General features: G+C 40.5%; 2 protein-coding genes across 2 annotated transcripts in view; one reads left to right on the top strand and one right to left on the bottom strand.

The window, feature by feature from the left end:
* Positions 1-7272: 7272 nt before the first annotated feature.
* On the top strand, positions 7273-9646 carry klf2b (Kruppel-like factor 2b). Its single transcript, XM_037681835.1, has 3 exons — positions 7273-7610; positions 7742-8633; positions 8754-9646. Exons 1-3 carry the CDS (start codon positions 7539-7541, stop codon positions 8927-8929), a joined length of 1140 nt encoding a protein of 379 aa, XP_037537763.1. The 5' UTR covers positions 7273-7538; the 3' UTR covers positions 8930-9646.
* Positions 9647-11836: 2190 nt separating this feature from the next.
* LOC119414728 (epidermal growth factor receptor substrate 15-like 1) overlaps positions 11837-13550 on the bottom strand; it is a 17819-nt gene continuing 16105 nt past the window's right edge. The window contains exon 24 of the mRNA XM_037681833.1: positions 11837-12610. Coding sequence (XP_037537761.1) covers positions 12464-12610 — 147 coding nt within the window. The 3' untranslated portion in view covers positions 11837-12463. The remainder of the gene's footprint in view (positions 12611-13550) is intronic.

Genomic DNA, 13550 nt, shown 5'->3' with positions numbered 1-13550 from the left:
TCACTAATAACAGCTGCCCAGTTACAAGTTAAAAACATGAGGTTTCATCATGGAGAGTGTGACACGTTCTGCGCCGTGAGACACCTAACCTAGCCCAACCAGTATTCGAAGACAAACACAAACTTTAAAATAACTTTATCAATAAAAAACATGAAATATTGACATTTTCGGACACTAGATCTCTCATTCGATCACTGAGGGATTGAGCATTTTGTAAAGCAAACTGGTAGTTCTGATTCACTTGTACCATTTATTTATGTATTTATTATTATTTCCTATTTCTTGGAAAGCTACTTTGCAGTTTCTGATTGTCATGCAGTGGCAAGAGGAACTTCTCTTTTAAAATAGCTCATTTTCTGGTTTGCACATTTGCTCTTAGATAATTCTGCTTTGCTGATAGCCATACAATGAAACCACAAGATAGTATTTAAACAATTCCTCTTATTTTATTGCTAGTTATAGCCAGGCAGCACGGTGGTGCAGCTGGTAGAGCTGTCGCCTTGCAGCAAGAAGATTGCCAGTTCAAATCCCAGCCGGGGAGCCATTCTGGGTGGAGTTTGCATGTTCTCTCTGTGCATACGTAGGTTTTCTCCAGGTGCTATGTTAAACTGATTGGTAACTCTAAATTGTCCCTAGGTGTGTGAAATAGTGAATGGTTGTCTTGTTAGTCTCTATGTGTCCCTGTGATGGACTGGAGACCTGTCCAGGGTGTCCCCCACCTCTCGCACAGTGATAGCTGGACATGGGCACCAGTGACCCCCGTGACACGAAAAGGAAGAAGCGGGTAAAAGATAATGGATGGATGGAGTTGTAGCCTGTTTGGTCAAACCTTGAAGATAACGTCATGCGTACGATTACGTGCTAGCTCAAAGATGACCAGTTAGCACTCTGAGTACAAGTCATGATGACACGACGTCTTCGGTTTTTAGACAACTAGCTGATACGTTGGTAAACTACGAAATGACGCTGGGGTCGCCCAATGAGACTGTGCAAAAATCAGTTCAGAGAAAAGATTTTCTTGGGTTGCAGTGGAAATGTTGCTCATTCACATTTAGATATTTGCAGAGTTGGGAGATTCTAGAAGAGACTGGAGGACACTGCTTTGAAAAAAACCTTGTGAATCTGAGAAGCTCTTGAAAGTGGGGAAGCAAACGTTGTACTCTTCTACAGAGATCGCTTCTTTTGAATTAATTTTTTTCATGCAAGCTTTTATTTTAAATAAAGTAGGCTGCTGTGGTCAGAAGATTCTTCCAGCCTTTGTCCTGACGGTCTGCCTGAATGAAATGAGCTCATCGGGAATGTACAGTATGTTTCTTCACAAGCGATGACGGCTCAGTTTGAAATAAAAACCTGCCTCACAAACGTCATTTGGATTACTTAGTGCTCCCACGAGAACGGCCAAATGACTCTTTTCCTTTTTTTCCTCTCTCGTGTTATCCTTCACTTTGCTGTTTCACAAAATTTCAGACAATTGCCCTAAAACAGTGTTAGACTTGTTATATAAAAAAAATGATTTATGGTATTTAAGTATTTAATAGACAAAGAAGCCTGATTGTAGTGTATAAATATAGCATACTGCTTTAGATGCATGTCATTTTTAGGTATTTTTAAGTTTTACTGTACAGCCCCGACATGATTCACAAAAAGGGTTAAAAAGTCATTTCCCATCAACACTGACACATGACAAAAAAGGAGTAGCCTACAGCTTGATTGTCTCCATTTTATTTACGGTTTGTTTTAGTTCCAAATTGGAAAAATCAACTTAAATGTCCACTGAAGTCAAACGTCCGCCTTGGAAAGTCAAATGTTTCTCACTAACCTCAACTGCAATTTTTAAACAGCTGCTGGGCGAGATGATAAAATGCTCATTTTTACTCAGAGGTCAGAGTTTCTGGGTTCAAAGTTGTAAAAATCAACTGTAATGTTTGCTAAAGTCAAAATTTCCACTTGAAGAGTCGAAAGTTGCAACCCAGACGTTTAAATCCAATATGGCTGCTGAAAGCTTAAAACATGCTGATAGCTGCTATATTTCAGAGAGATTCAGAGTTTCTTTATTGTCATTCGCACCACATGTGGTACACGTGGTGGAGCGAAATTATGTACACAGGGTCCCAGTTACATCCAACAATAAAATGTACAGTAATAAGATCTAAGATATGAACTAAGAAAAACATCAACTAAATTAACATTAAGCACTAATAGCATAAAAACAATACGTCAAACAGCAGCACGAACATGAGTCTGTGTGAGCAGATGAGCACGAATGAACACAGCAACATAAAACAGATCAGCAGCAACATGAAACAGATCAGCAGCAACATGATGTGATTTTTCACAGTGATTATCCTGGTTAGATATTCATGAGTCTAACAGCCTCAGGGTAGAAGCTGTTCCTCAGTCTAGCGGTATGTTTGGTATGTTTGTATGTTTGGTATGCTTGTGGTATGTTCATGTTTATCTGGTAGTTTATATCTCATGAAATAAGTCACACGCATGGTATTTTACAGCCTCTAGTTAATATGTTGCTACAGTATTTGCATGCATGAAATATAGAGAAATAAATTGTTGTTAGCTTGTATTGCTAACATTAATTACCGTACTTTTCAGACTATAAGTCGCATCTTTTTGCATAAATTAGTAAGTCAAATTTTTGGCTGAGATCTGAGAATTTCATTCATTCTGACATGGAAAATATTGAACACGATCATTTTCAGACGATAGAGGGCCCTCGAGTAATATGGCAAGCCAAGTGTCTCCATAGGTAAAAGTAGCTATTAATGAGACACTTGGCTTGCTATACCGAGCCACTTTCGTGTCACTCTAGAACTCTTGCAAACATCAAATCAGCCGTGCCACCCAGGAGAAATGCAGCTGATTTGACCATTTAAGTGCATTTATTAAGAAAAAGTACAACTGTGACACACCTTTGCTATAATGTTGAGCAAACAAATAATTGATTTTAACTGTTAATCTTGTTAGATTCTTGTTAAAGTCCTCCCGTGCACATTCCCGCGGCCACCATTTGGCAGCTAATCGATTTTTGGCACAACACCGGCCCACATTTCTGTGTGGTCAGCGGTGACACATAATAAGTGCGACTTATAAAGCGAAGCGACGTATTTATGTTTTTTTTTTCCCCACTTTATTGGACATATTTGGACTGATGCGACTTATATGGCAGTGTAACTTTTAAGGCAGAAAGTACGGTAATATAGTCACTGAGAATGATAGTGAGCAAGTTTTTCAATTTGGAAATGAAACACAGTGAATGTGGGCTTTTCCTTTATTCCCAGATCTTAGTTACAATGTTAGAGGTAACACGAGCATTAGCTCTACTGGAGCCATTTGTTTTTTCCTTTGGATGAACATTTCCAGGATTTTAACACCTCTAGGGCTTTTGGGAAAACAGTTAGCCGTTTTCCCCTTTAATACAAAGTTTGAAATATCCCTACATAGTTTCCAAAAAGGTCAAATAAATCAGTATATATTGCATGTAAAATATGTTTGGACAAAAGTTGAAAATTTGCTTATTAATTTGTCAAACAGCAGTGGCACTGGCTATAATGAGTTATAAAGTAAAATGCCAAGTATTAGGATTTCAGAAAAGATTGAAGTTCCTTAAACTTCTTATTGAAAGCATAAAAATGTGTTAAAGGTAGCTATGGAATAAGAGAAGTGAGAGCGCTCTCACTCTCACTGGTAGCACAGCAGAGAAGGGTCGCAGTAAAGAGCAGAGGTCAGCGCTTTAGGGTTCGAACATCAGGCCAGCTGCTATGTTGCTACAAAAAAAAAAAACTTTCCCGTCAGGTTTTACCGGACTCCCTCTGCATGACACACTTTTCCACAGAACGTGGAGCAGCTCAGACATTAGGATGTGGAAATCTCCCAGCTGCACTGAGAGTTTAACTGGTGACGGTGGACATGACAGCTTGATGTCACGAGGAACTGAACTGCCAAGTCATCACACTGAGTGTCTGAGTCATTATTTAATAACCCACTTCACAACATTTCAGGTGAAAATTCACATACGTTACTCGTCTACACCATATTAGAATCTCTAACGACAAATAAAATCATTAAAGTGGGCGTGTTTTATTAAATGCAGCTTACAGCTGGGTAAAGAAATGCCACATTGTAATGAAAAGTTAATTTCTGACACCATGCACAGGAGTTTGTAAACATGTCTTTCTTGCACATGTATTTACACTGTGGTTGAGATATAATCTTTAAAGACCTAGACATTCTTGATGGAATGCACGTTGCCCAACGCCTTCCAGACTTTTAAACTCTTGTGTTGAGAAAGCTGTTTTTGTCAAACCTTAAAATATCGCCACGTGTAATCATCGTGAGGCGTTCTGCTCAGAGTAAAAACTGCGAATGACTCTCAGCTGCCATCGTTCCAAATTGTAGCTGAATTTTGGTAAAATTGCCTGAGTCTGAGCCGTCTTTGTGTTGGCTAATGCTGTTAAGCTGCAGTGGCTAACATAAATTAGATTGACTCCAAAAGTTTATCATTTGTAGATAAAGATCCAATTATGACTTTCTGGTGGTCTAATTAAAATCCATGCAGTAATTTGTTAGATAGTTTGCTAACAGACAAATAGGGTTGACTTCAACAGTAATTGCATTAATGGAGTTTTAAGCTAAGGTCTTGTGCACTGATGTATCTCAGCTTCTACCACACCAAGTTTAACACAAACTGTAAAACTGACAAAATTATCAATTGACTGTGGTGGCCATCTTGAACTGGACTGACTCCAAATGTTAGTTGGTTGTAGAAGTACAGTACATCTCATGATTATCCCTTTAAATTTTCATTTCTAACTTGGTGTTGTTTTTGATCGTCTGTTATCCCCCACATTAAAAACGTTACCAGAACGGCCTTCTTCCCTGCGTAATATCGCTAAAATTAAAAACATTGTATCTAAAAATGATGCAGAAAAACTGGTTCATGCATTTGTCACGTCTAGACTGGATTATTGCAATGGTTTGTTACCTGGGTGCCCAAATACTTCTTTAAAACATGTTCAGTTGATCCAAAATGCTGCTGCCAGAGTCTTAACTGGAGTTAGTGGGAGAGATCATATCTCTCCAGTTTTAGCTTCTCTCCATTGGCTCCCTGTCAAATCCAGAATTGAATCAAAATCTTATTTCGAATCTACAAAGCCCTCAACAACCTAGCTCCATCTTATATTACAGATCTTATTGTTCCGTATTTTCCTAACAGAGCAGTTCGCTCTCAGACTGCAGGCTTACTTTTGGTTCCTAGCGTTTCCAGAAGCAGAACTGGAGGAAGATCTTTCAGTGATCAAGCTCCTCTCTTGTGGAACCAACTTCCAGTTTCTGTCCATGAGGCTGACACATTGTCCAGTTTTAAGACTGGGATTAAGACTTTCCTTTTTGATAAATCCTATAGTTAGGGTGGGCTTGTTATGCTGCTATAAGCTTAGACTACTGGAGGACAAATTGACCTCATTTACTTAAATGAACTTTTAAAATTAAATAGTTTTCATTGGAAATTATTTCTGTCTTAACATGTGATTCTTGACCTGCCATTGTGTATCTGTTCCTACCAAACCCATCGAAGCAGATGGCCACTTGCCCTGAGTCTGGTTCTGCTAAAGGTTTCTTCCTCATGAGGGAGTTGAGAGTGTGATGAAACTCAAAGCCGTCTGCTCCTCAGATAAATAACGTTATGAACTTATTTTTTATGTCTATATGAATGTTTCTGTTCAGTGCCCTGAGATGACTTCTGTTGTGACTTGTTGGCGCGTCATAAATAAACTGAATTGAAATTGAATTACATTCTTGGTTCACAATATATTTTATATCCATTACATATTAAATTATCGTGATAAAGTATGAGCTGAAAATTCTTTGATCTGGCTCTAAAACTCAGCTATGTGCGAAATGTCGTTTAAGCACTTCAGCACGAACTGATGTCAAGAAGCAGATTCCTCTGCAGTGTTGAAATGTAACCCCCCCCCCCCCCCAACACACACACACACACACACACACACACCTGTTTGTTATAATTTGCACCTGAATAAAACTTTACCTTAAATCATGTTTACATCACGAGAGGTCAGAGTGTATAAAAAAAATTAAAAAAAAAAAACTCTGAAAAGTGTTTCGAGACGAGCCTGGCGCCTGTTTGTACAAGCCCGACGAAACCAAAACAACAACAACAACAACAAAACAGCGCCCGTTAATGATGATGAGCGCAGAGGCGCGAGCAGGGGATGCAGCCGCGCGCACCAACCAGCTCTGACCTGCATCCTTATGGGGAAACTAATGAATTAAAGTGTTGGATGGAGGAGACAAAAACTGGACCAGTTTGTTACAAAATGCAGGTTCTTGGTCTCGTGCACCTTGTGGGACTCTTTAGGGTCAGAAGATAAATGTTGCTGGTTTATGTGACTCCACATCAACAAGGAGCTTCTTCAAAAAATGGTTCCGAACTTGGTAAAACTGCTTTTTAACTTGTGTGCTCCACAACTGGAATATATATTTTTTATTGTCATTGGTTTGAATTTGTGCTGCCATCTTAAGGGCTCCCCGTGAGAAAGAATAATAACTAAATAAATAAACAGGATAAGTGTAAAACAAGAGAGATAATAAACTGCAGTATATTGTGTTTAGTGACTGCTGACAGCTTAAGCTAAAAAACTAAGAGCAGCAAAAGAAGCTAAAAGCTAAAAAAAAAAAAAGGGGGCAGAAAATTACAAGATAAAAGCCAAAAGCAACAAAAGTCTGGCTTAAAGCTATATATACTAATTAAAAATATATTTCTTAAAAAAATGTTTTTGTAGTTTAAATATATTAAAAAAAAAAAAGTCACAGAACCTTTGGCTTTGTAATGGCTAAAACTTCCACAAGGTGTGCAGAAGTAGATGAAAACAAAGTCACTTAAGGTGACGCCTCCATGGCATGTTTGTGCCATTAGTGTAATCTCACGCCTTAATGCTTTTTTTTATATATATATTATTATTTTCAGAGTGCAGCTGTAATAAAATGTAATCATCTTCAAGTTTTTCTCCTCTTCTTGTAATGATTACATGCACAACTGACAGGTTTGCCCTCTGGCAGTTTCTGTCATTAAAACTTGTTCTTTTGAGCGCGTTACGTAAGTATCTATAGCTCATATACAGTGTGTGTGTGTGCGCGCGCGCGTTTGTGGGCGGGGCCTAGTGCGTCACCTGTGGGGCAGGGCCAGATGTTTATAGGCTGCTCTGCGCTGCGCCGCTGGTCACAGAGCAGACTGAGCCCGCTGCTGCAGCAGCTGCTTTATAAAGAGCTAAATTTACCGAACTTTACGTTGTTTCCTGCGCGCTCACAATTGGCCAGGAAGACTCGCCTCAGAGCGTTAAAAGGTCGGGAGGACCTCCTACCACTTTTTAAACTTGTTCATGTGCTTGGAGCGCAGCTGTGGAGAGGGGCGACCGTGAAGCAGGCGCGCACGGACTCTCTCTCTCTCTCTCTTTGAGCTTTAATTCTTTTTTGACGAGACGTTTCAGTTGTAATTATTTCACCAAACGATGGCCTTATCAGGAGTGATGCTACCCTCGTTCGCGACATTCTCCAACCAAAGAGAGAAAACCTGGGAAAATGTAAGTTTGTTGTTTTTTTTTTTTTTCAGAGAATAATGTTTGGTTTTGTGTTGTGATTTGTAAATTTTGAAGTTTTCAGGCAAACATCTGTAGACTGGTGAGTAAACTTGTTATATTCTTTGTTCCTGCAGAGGTGGAAAGGAGAAATGGACAAACTAACCAGTTGCTCCATGCTTGAGATGGTACAAAACCTGGACAGTCCGAGCAGAAAGGACGACGAGGATCTGAGTAATTATTTGGATCTGGATTTTATTCTCTCCAACACGACTGGATCGGACGCGGCGGTGGAGTACGCAGCTGACCCCATGTTCACCACCGGGACCTCCGTGCCGTCGTACCCCGCAGATGACCACCGCTCCCCGCCTCCCCCGTACGGCTCCAGCCTCATGACGGAGCTCCTGCGCTCTGAAGGAAGCTTCGGCGTTACGCGCGCTCCCGGCGTCCAGGGAAGGTTCTACGTGAACACGGCGCCTTTCCCCCGCACGGACAACATCAAACTGGAGCCCAGCATGGACAGTTACGGTCCCGTTTTGGGGATGGTGCCTCAGAGCTGCAGCAAAATCAAGCAGGAGGGCAACGTTTCGTGCATGATGTCCTTCGAGCAGCCGCGGGTGGCCATCTCTCCGCGCGCAGCCAGCAACATGACCCCGCCACTGAGCCCCAACGACCAGGGAGCCACGGACTGCCAGGCACAGCTGTGCCAGCCCATGAACTTCCAGCAGAAGTACCACGCGCCGACCGCCTTCCAGCACCACCCTCAGGCTCCCCAGATGCAGATGTCCTACCACGCTCCTCATCCTGGCTTCGGCATGTATGACGAAGGGCTCAACCTGCAGCCAGGCGCGCAGAGGGTGATGCTCACCCCACCCTCTTCCCCCTTGGAGCTGCTGGAAGCCAAACCAAAGAGAGGCCGGCGCACCTGGCCGCGCAAGCGCACGGCGACCCACACCTGCACGTTCGCAGGCTGCGGGAAAACGTACACCAAGAGCTCCCACCTGAAGGCGCACCTCCGAACTCACACCGGTAAGTTTCAGCTCCTCTTCATCTTGGCGTTCGTGCGTAATTACGCACAGCGTTCCACCGTCTCCGCTGCTCTTTTAATCCAGCCAAAACTCACGAGCTCTACTGTTTGTGTCCACGCAGGTGAGAAGCCGTACCACTGCAGCTGGGAGGGCTGTGGGTGGAAGTTCGCCCGCTCAGACGAGCTGACCCGTCATTTCCGGAAACACACCGGACACAGGCCGTTCCAGTGCCACCTGTGCGAGCGCGCCTTCTCCAGGTCTGACCATTTGGCACTTCACATGAAGAGACACATGTGAAAGAGCCCCCCCACAAAAAAGACTCTGGATTCACAGGGGACTGTATTATTTTGTATCGTGATTCAACTGTATTTTTATTTTATTTTTTTTAATTTAAACTGCTCTCCATGTGGCCAAATCTGTTTTTATATATAATACTGAATCGGAAAAAAAAAAAAGTGTTTTAGTGTTATTATTGTTTAATAACGTAGCTGGTACTACTTTGGTTGTATAAAGAGCTTTAGAAAAGCTTTGTTTGCTTAAGAGCAGGCAGACCAAGAAGGGGCTGGCCCTGTATATACTACTCTCCTCTGACAGAACTGGAATGCTGTGTTTGACACAAAAGTGCCTTTCTATGACTGTTCTACTGTAAAATTCTTTGTGACAGAACAACATGGCCAAAGGGAAAATATATATGGTAAATGTTCTTGTTGACAGGGGTAATGCACATATACAGTTGCCTAAGAAGTTGCAGAGACAATGTTTATTTAAACTGCCTCAGTGTCTGAACTGCCTTTTTCATTTCTGAACTTTTCTACTGTGGAACTGATAAAAATTCTTGGTGTAAAACTTTTGGATCCAGCCCCACTGTACACTATCAGGGCTTGATGTCCTGTGCATTATTTTTTACTTAAATTTATACAAATGAGTACATGGATTTTATACTGTAAAATGTGTATTTATTGTAAATATTAAAGGAAAAGAATGAATTGGAACGCCTGACTCGTTGCCTATTGTTTTTTTTGCTCACAGGTTTTGATTAACCGCAGCCACCCACTCAACGAAGGTTTCACAACTGCATGAAAATACGTGCAGCTCAGTCACACAAAGTTCAGCTCGCAATCGTTGGAGGCAGACTTTTAAAACACTTGATTTCCACAGTGATGTTTTGCAGCTGCAAGACTGAAGGGCAGCCGGCTTGTGGGCTCAGCCTATAAATACAAACACTCCATTTTCACAATTACAGAGTGAGGCCAGGAGCCGTCTGGACAGAGGGGCACAGCAAACCCTCATCAGGGAGCCCTTACACTCCCTTTCTGATGGGTAGAAATTATAGCAAGACATCAAAGGGCCTTAATACTACAATTACACATAGTCACTCCACACTACAGTTTCAAAGTATCCAAATCCATGCTTATAATATACGCACTATGTCAGTGAGCATTTGTATCCTCTGCATGAAAGACTGCATTGAGTGCAAATATCAAAGCCAGATGGCATTCAGGATAGATAGATTACTGCTTTCAGTACAGTTTTTCAACCCCCCCACTTGATCAAATCCCACAGGTTTATTGAAAACAGCGTCAGCTCCAGTTGCCTTGTACTTTCAATTAAAATATATAAAAAAACCCTAACAGTATATAATTAGTTTCCATACACACATTTTAATTTTATTAAAAATGAGGAAGCACATACCACGTCAAAAATATCTATTCTCTTAAGAATGCAAATGCATCACTTTCATTTCACTTTTTTTTAGTTCCAATATCAACGCTTAAAACTTTGATATGCAGCATGAAAGCATGGCACGTGGGATTTTTTAACAAAATATCACCAAACCTATTTATATTTTGTTGATTTCAGTAACAGATACTCCATTTTTTTTTAGATTTAAACATACAGATTCCGTTATTTGTGAAAGGTGCTTTAAAAATAACAATCCAGGAATGTTAAAATCTTGTTTATTCAGTAAAAAGCTGTTACAATTTACAGGAAATCACAACTTGAGAGCATTTCTTTTGGTAATAATTACACATACTGTGCAGTACTATGCTAGTGTTGATATGTTCAATGATAAGGCGCTGGCACGCTCTGCTTGTTCTGGATAGGATACACAATTATGTGCCAAAAAGACCTGATTAGAGTTAGAGAAAGATGCATTGTTTTAAGGCATTTGAAAATCTTTCCTTCATATATATAACAGTTATGACAAGGACATATTCATGAGAAAAAGCAAAAGTTATCCCATGCTTGATCTTGTTATAGTGAGAAAGGCAAAAAATCTTTGGTAGTGTGAAAAAAAAAAAAAAAAAAAGTAGACGTAAGCAAAGAAAAAGGACAACGTTAACTGTAACAGCACCAGTATAAACAACGTTGGTTTACACTTTTCCATTTCCTCGAGGCTTTTAGTTGTACGGGAGTGCAAGTTTATCTGAGCGTCCCAACAAGACAACCGATGTTAAAACTCTCTGACAAACACAAGCTGCTGAAATCTGAGGGAAACAGCTTGTAGAACTCAATTATTATCACTAGCGTCTCAAAGACTTTGATTATCTTCAAATATTTCTTCATGCACTTTGAAGGCCATAAATAGTAGCTATGCAGGCATAAATTACTAGAAACTTCTAACATCTGAAAAAAATAAAATAAAATCTAAGGCATGATATAATCACTAAGAAACAGACCTTTAAGAAAGCAAGGCAATTAATCAATTAAGATTTACAGCAGACAAAATGTAATGAACACCTGGCAATGAACAAACTCATCCCAGACCAACAGGGAGACTGATGAATATTTGTTAACTTTCAATATAAACAACTGAGTTAATCATGGTTACTTAAACAGGCTTCAAGTCCATTTGACTTCATACACTATAGATTTATTGCTTTTTAATATCGAACCTCTAAAACATTCCCAACTTCAACCCCAACTAATATGACTTGTGTGGCTTCACATAAACACTGGCCATATTAATGTGAAACTTAAAATACTCGAAGATTTTGTGTCATAATATTAAAAAAAAACTTTTCTCCTTTAAAAAAAATAAATAAAAATAATGCCCTCAAACAGCTTCTTTCTGTGAACAGATAATTGAAAACGTACACCAAGATGAGGATGAGAGACAAGTCTGTTGAGTTTTCTCCTGCTGGAGGAGCTCCACCTTCTGTAATCAGCTGTTTAAAGTAAACAGAACAAGCTGAGGGGTGGAGGAGGAGGAGCGGGGTGTAACTTGAACTAAGCACAGGTTGGCGCAAAGACACATTGCACTGTTAAACGTCAAGTCCATACAGTTTATTTGGGATGTACCTCTGGTTTCATTTGTATTATTTGATCTTAAATAGTGCCAAACAAATGTCCACCTGCTTCACAAACTGGCCACTTGAAGCACAGCCACATGGCTCGTAGGTTGCAAACACAAGAGTTCAGACAGAAAAGCCACAACGTTTTTCCCAATTTTGAGTCACTGTCTCCCAACGGCCGCAGTCTGGTGAGATGCCACATTAAGTCTTATTAGCTGGGGTTCCTTTAAATGGCTTTAACAAAAACCAAGTTAATTATTGCCAACCAGGTACGGAGCTAGATAAAGTTGTGGTCAAGTATCCCACTGATTCTCAGATCATAATATATTTGTAATGTGCTTATCCCAAGTATCTCTTTATTCTCCCTGTTTCTACATGTAGTTTAGATGCAATGAACAAATTGAATCATTTCACGAGTCCCATCTCAAGTTGAGAAACACTAGTTCGTAACAGGAGTCAGTGCTGAAATTGAGCCTGCAGACGGAAGACTGTAAGGCAAACAGAAGGGGACAAAAAGCTGTGGGGGCAGGCGTGGTCAAGACTTGGAGAAGTCGGCCTTGCTCAGAGCGATGGCCAGCTCCAGGTCCTGCTGCTCCTGCAGCTGCAGCCTCCTCAGCCTCTCCTGCTCCTCAAGCTTGCTCTCCCGCTTGGCCCACTCCAACTGCTGGTTCTCACTTCCAAACTAAAGCAGACAAACTAACATTAGATTTGAACATGAAAACAAAACAAAGAAAAGGAAAATGCTGCGGCACACTGGACAGAAGCAGAGGTAAAATGTGGCGCTTTGTAACAATATTATTTAGCAATAAATTTAAAAAATGCAGAGATAGCTAAAGTTCACTTGGAACAAAACAAGAAGCAAAAAAAGGCTAAACTAAAAGCTTAAAAGATTTTTACAAAGCTATTTCAAAAGCTATATGCTCACGCTTACACACTGAATCACTGACACAGAACATAATTATAGAAAATAACTGCGCATGAATCACATTATTCAGATTATTCAGTGCGGACAGGTTGCTCACATGCAAAGGATTGATCACCACACCCTTATAGTCTTACCTTCTCTTGTTCAGATCCTGGCAGAAAAACAAAAATTGGAATGCAGAGCTCGATATAAAACCCATAAATCCCTTTTACAACAATCGTGCTAGCATGAGGGATAAAATAAATTCACGTCATGTCAAACGATACAAAAAGCCACGCATCAGCTCTCCATCTGAGAGCATGCTTGGTCGTTAGCCTATACAAGATGAAGAAAACGGAAGATGGGAGACAAAGACGTAGATTTACTCTGTTGTGCTCTGCTTTGAGGCATGTCGTGCTTTGACAGCATATAAGCCTTTAGCTCGCAATTCTTGGATTAGAAAAAGCTCCTCAAGCGCTACCTGAGCAGGCAAGTTCACCACTTAGGTGAAAAGTTTATAAACCCTCACTTCCTGTCAAAAAAAAAACTCCAAAAAAAACTGAAGCATGAAATGATGATGACCATGAAAGCACATTTGCCAGAAGGATGAACAAAATATTTGCCAGAAGATAAAACATCGGGACTGTCCGAGTCAATGCAAACATTTGATTAGATTGTAAACCAAGAAGTCAAACAGCTCTCGGATGTTCCATTTGTT

This window comes from Nematolebias whitei, chromosome 9 (assembly GCF_014905685.2).
Source record: "Nematolebias whitei isolate Nwh7 chromosome 9, NemWhi1, whole genome shotgun sequence".
Lineage (NCBI taxonomy): Eukaryota > Metazoa > Chordata > Actinopteri > Cyprinodontiformes > Rivulidae > Nematolebias > Nematolebias whitei.
The sequence above is the reverse complement of the archived record's forward strand: the minus strand, read 5'-3'. Positions and strand labels throughout refer to the sequence as shown.

What these genes read in the sequence shown, in the direction of transcription:
- klf2b (XM_037681835.1), top strand. Translation starts at nt 7,539, where the DNA reads ATGGCCTTATCAGGAGTGATGCTACCCTCGTTCGCGACATTCTCCAAC. An exon ending in GAGAGAAAACCTGGGAAAAT is followed by an intron (nt 7,611 to 7,741) that starts GTAAGTTTGTTG and finishes TTGTTCCTGCAG; the next exon opens with AGGTGGAAAGGAGAAATGGA. An exon ending in GCACCTCCGAACTCACACCG is followed by an intron (nt 8,634 to 8,753) that starts GTAAGTTTCAGC and finishes GTGTCCACGCAG; the next exon opens with GTGAGAAGCCGTACCACTGC.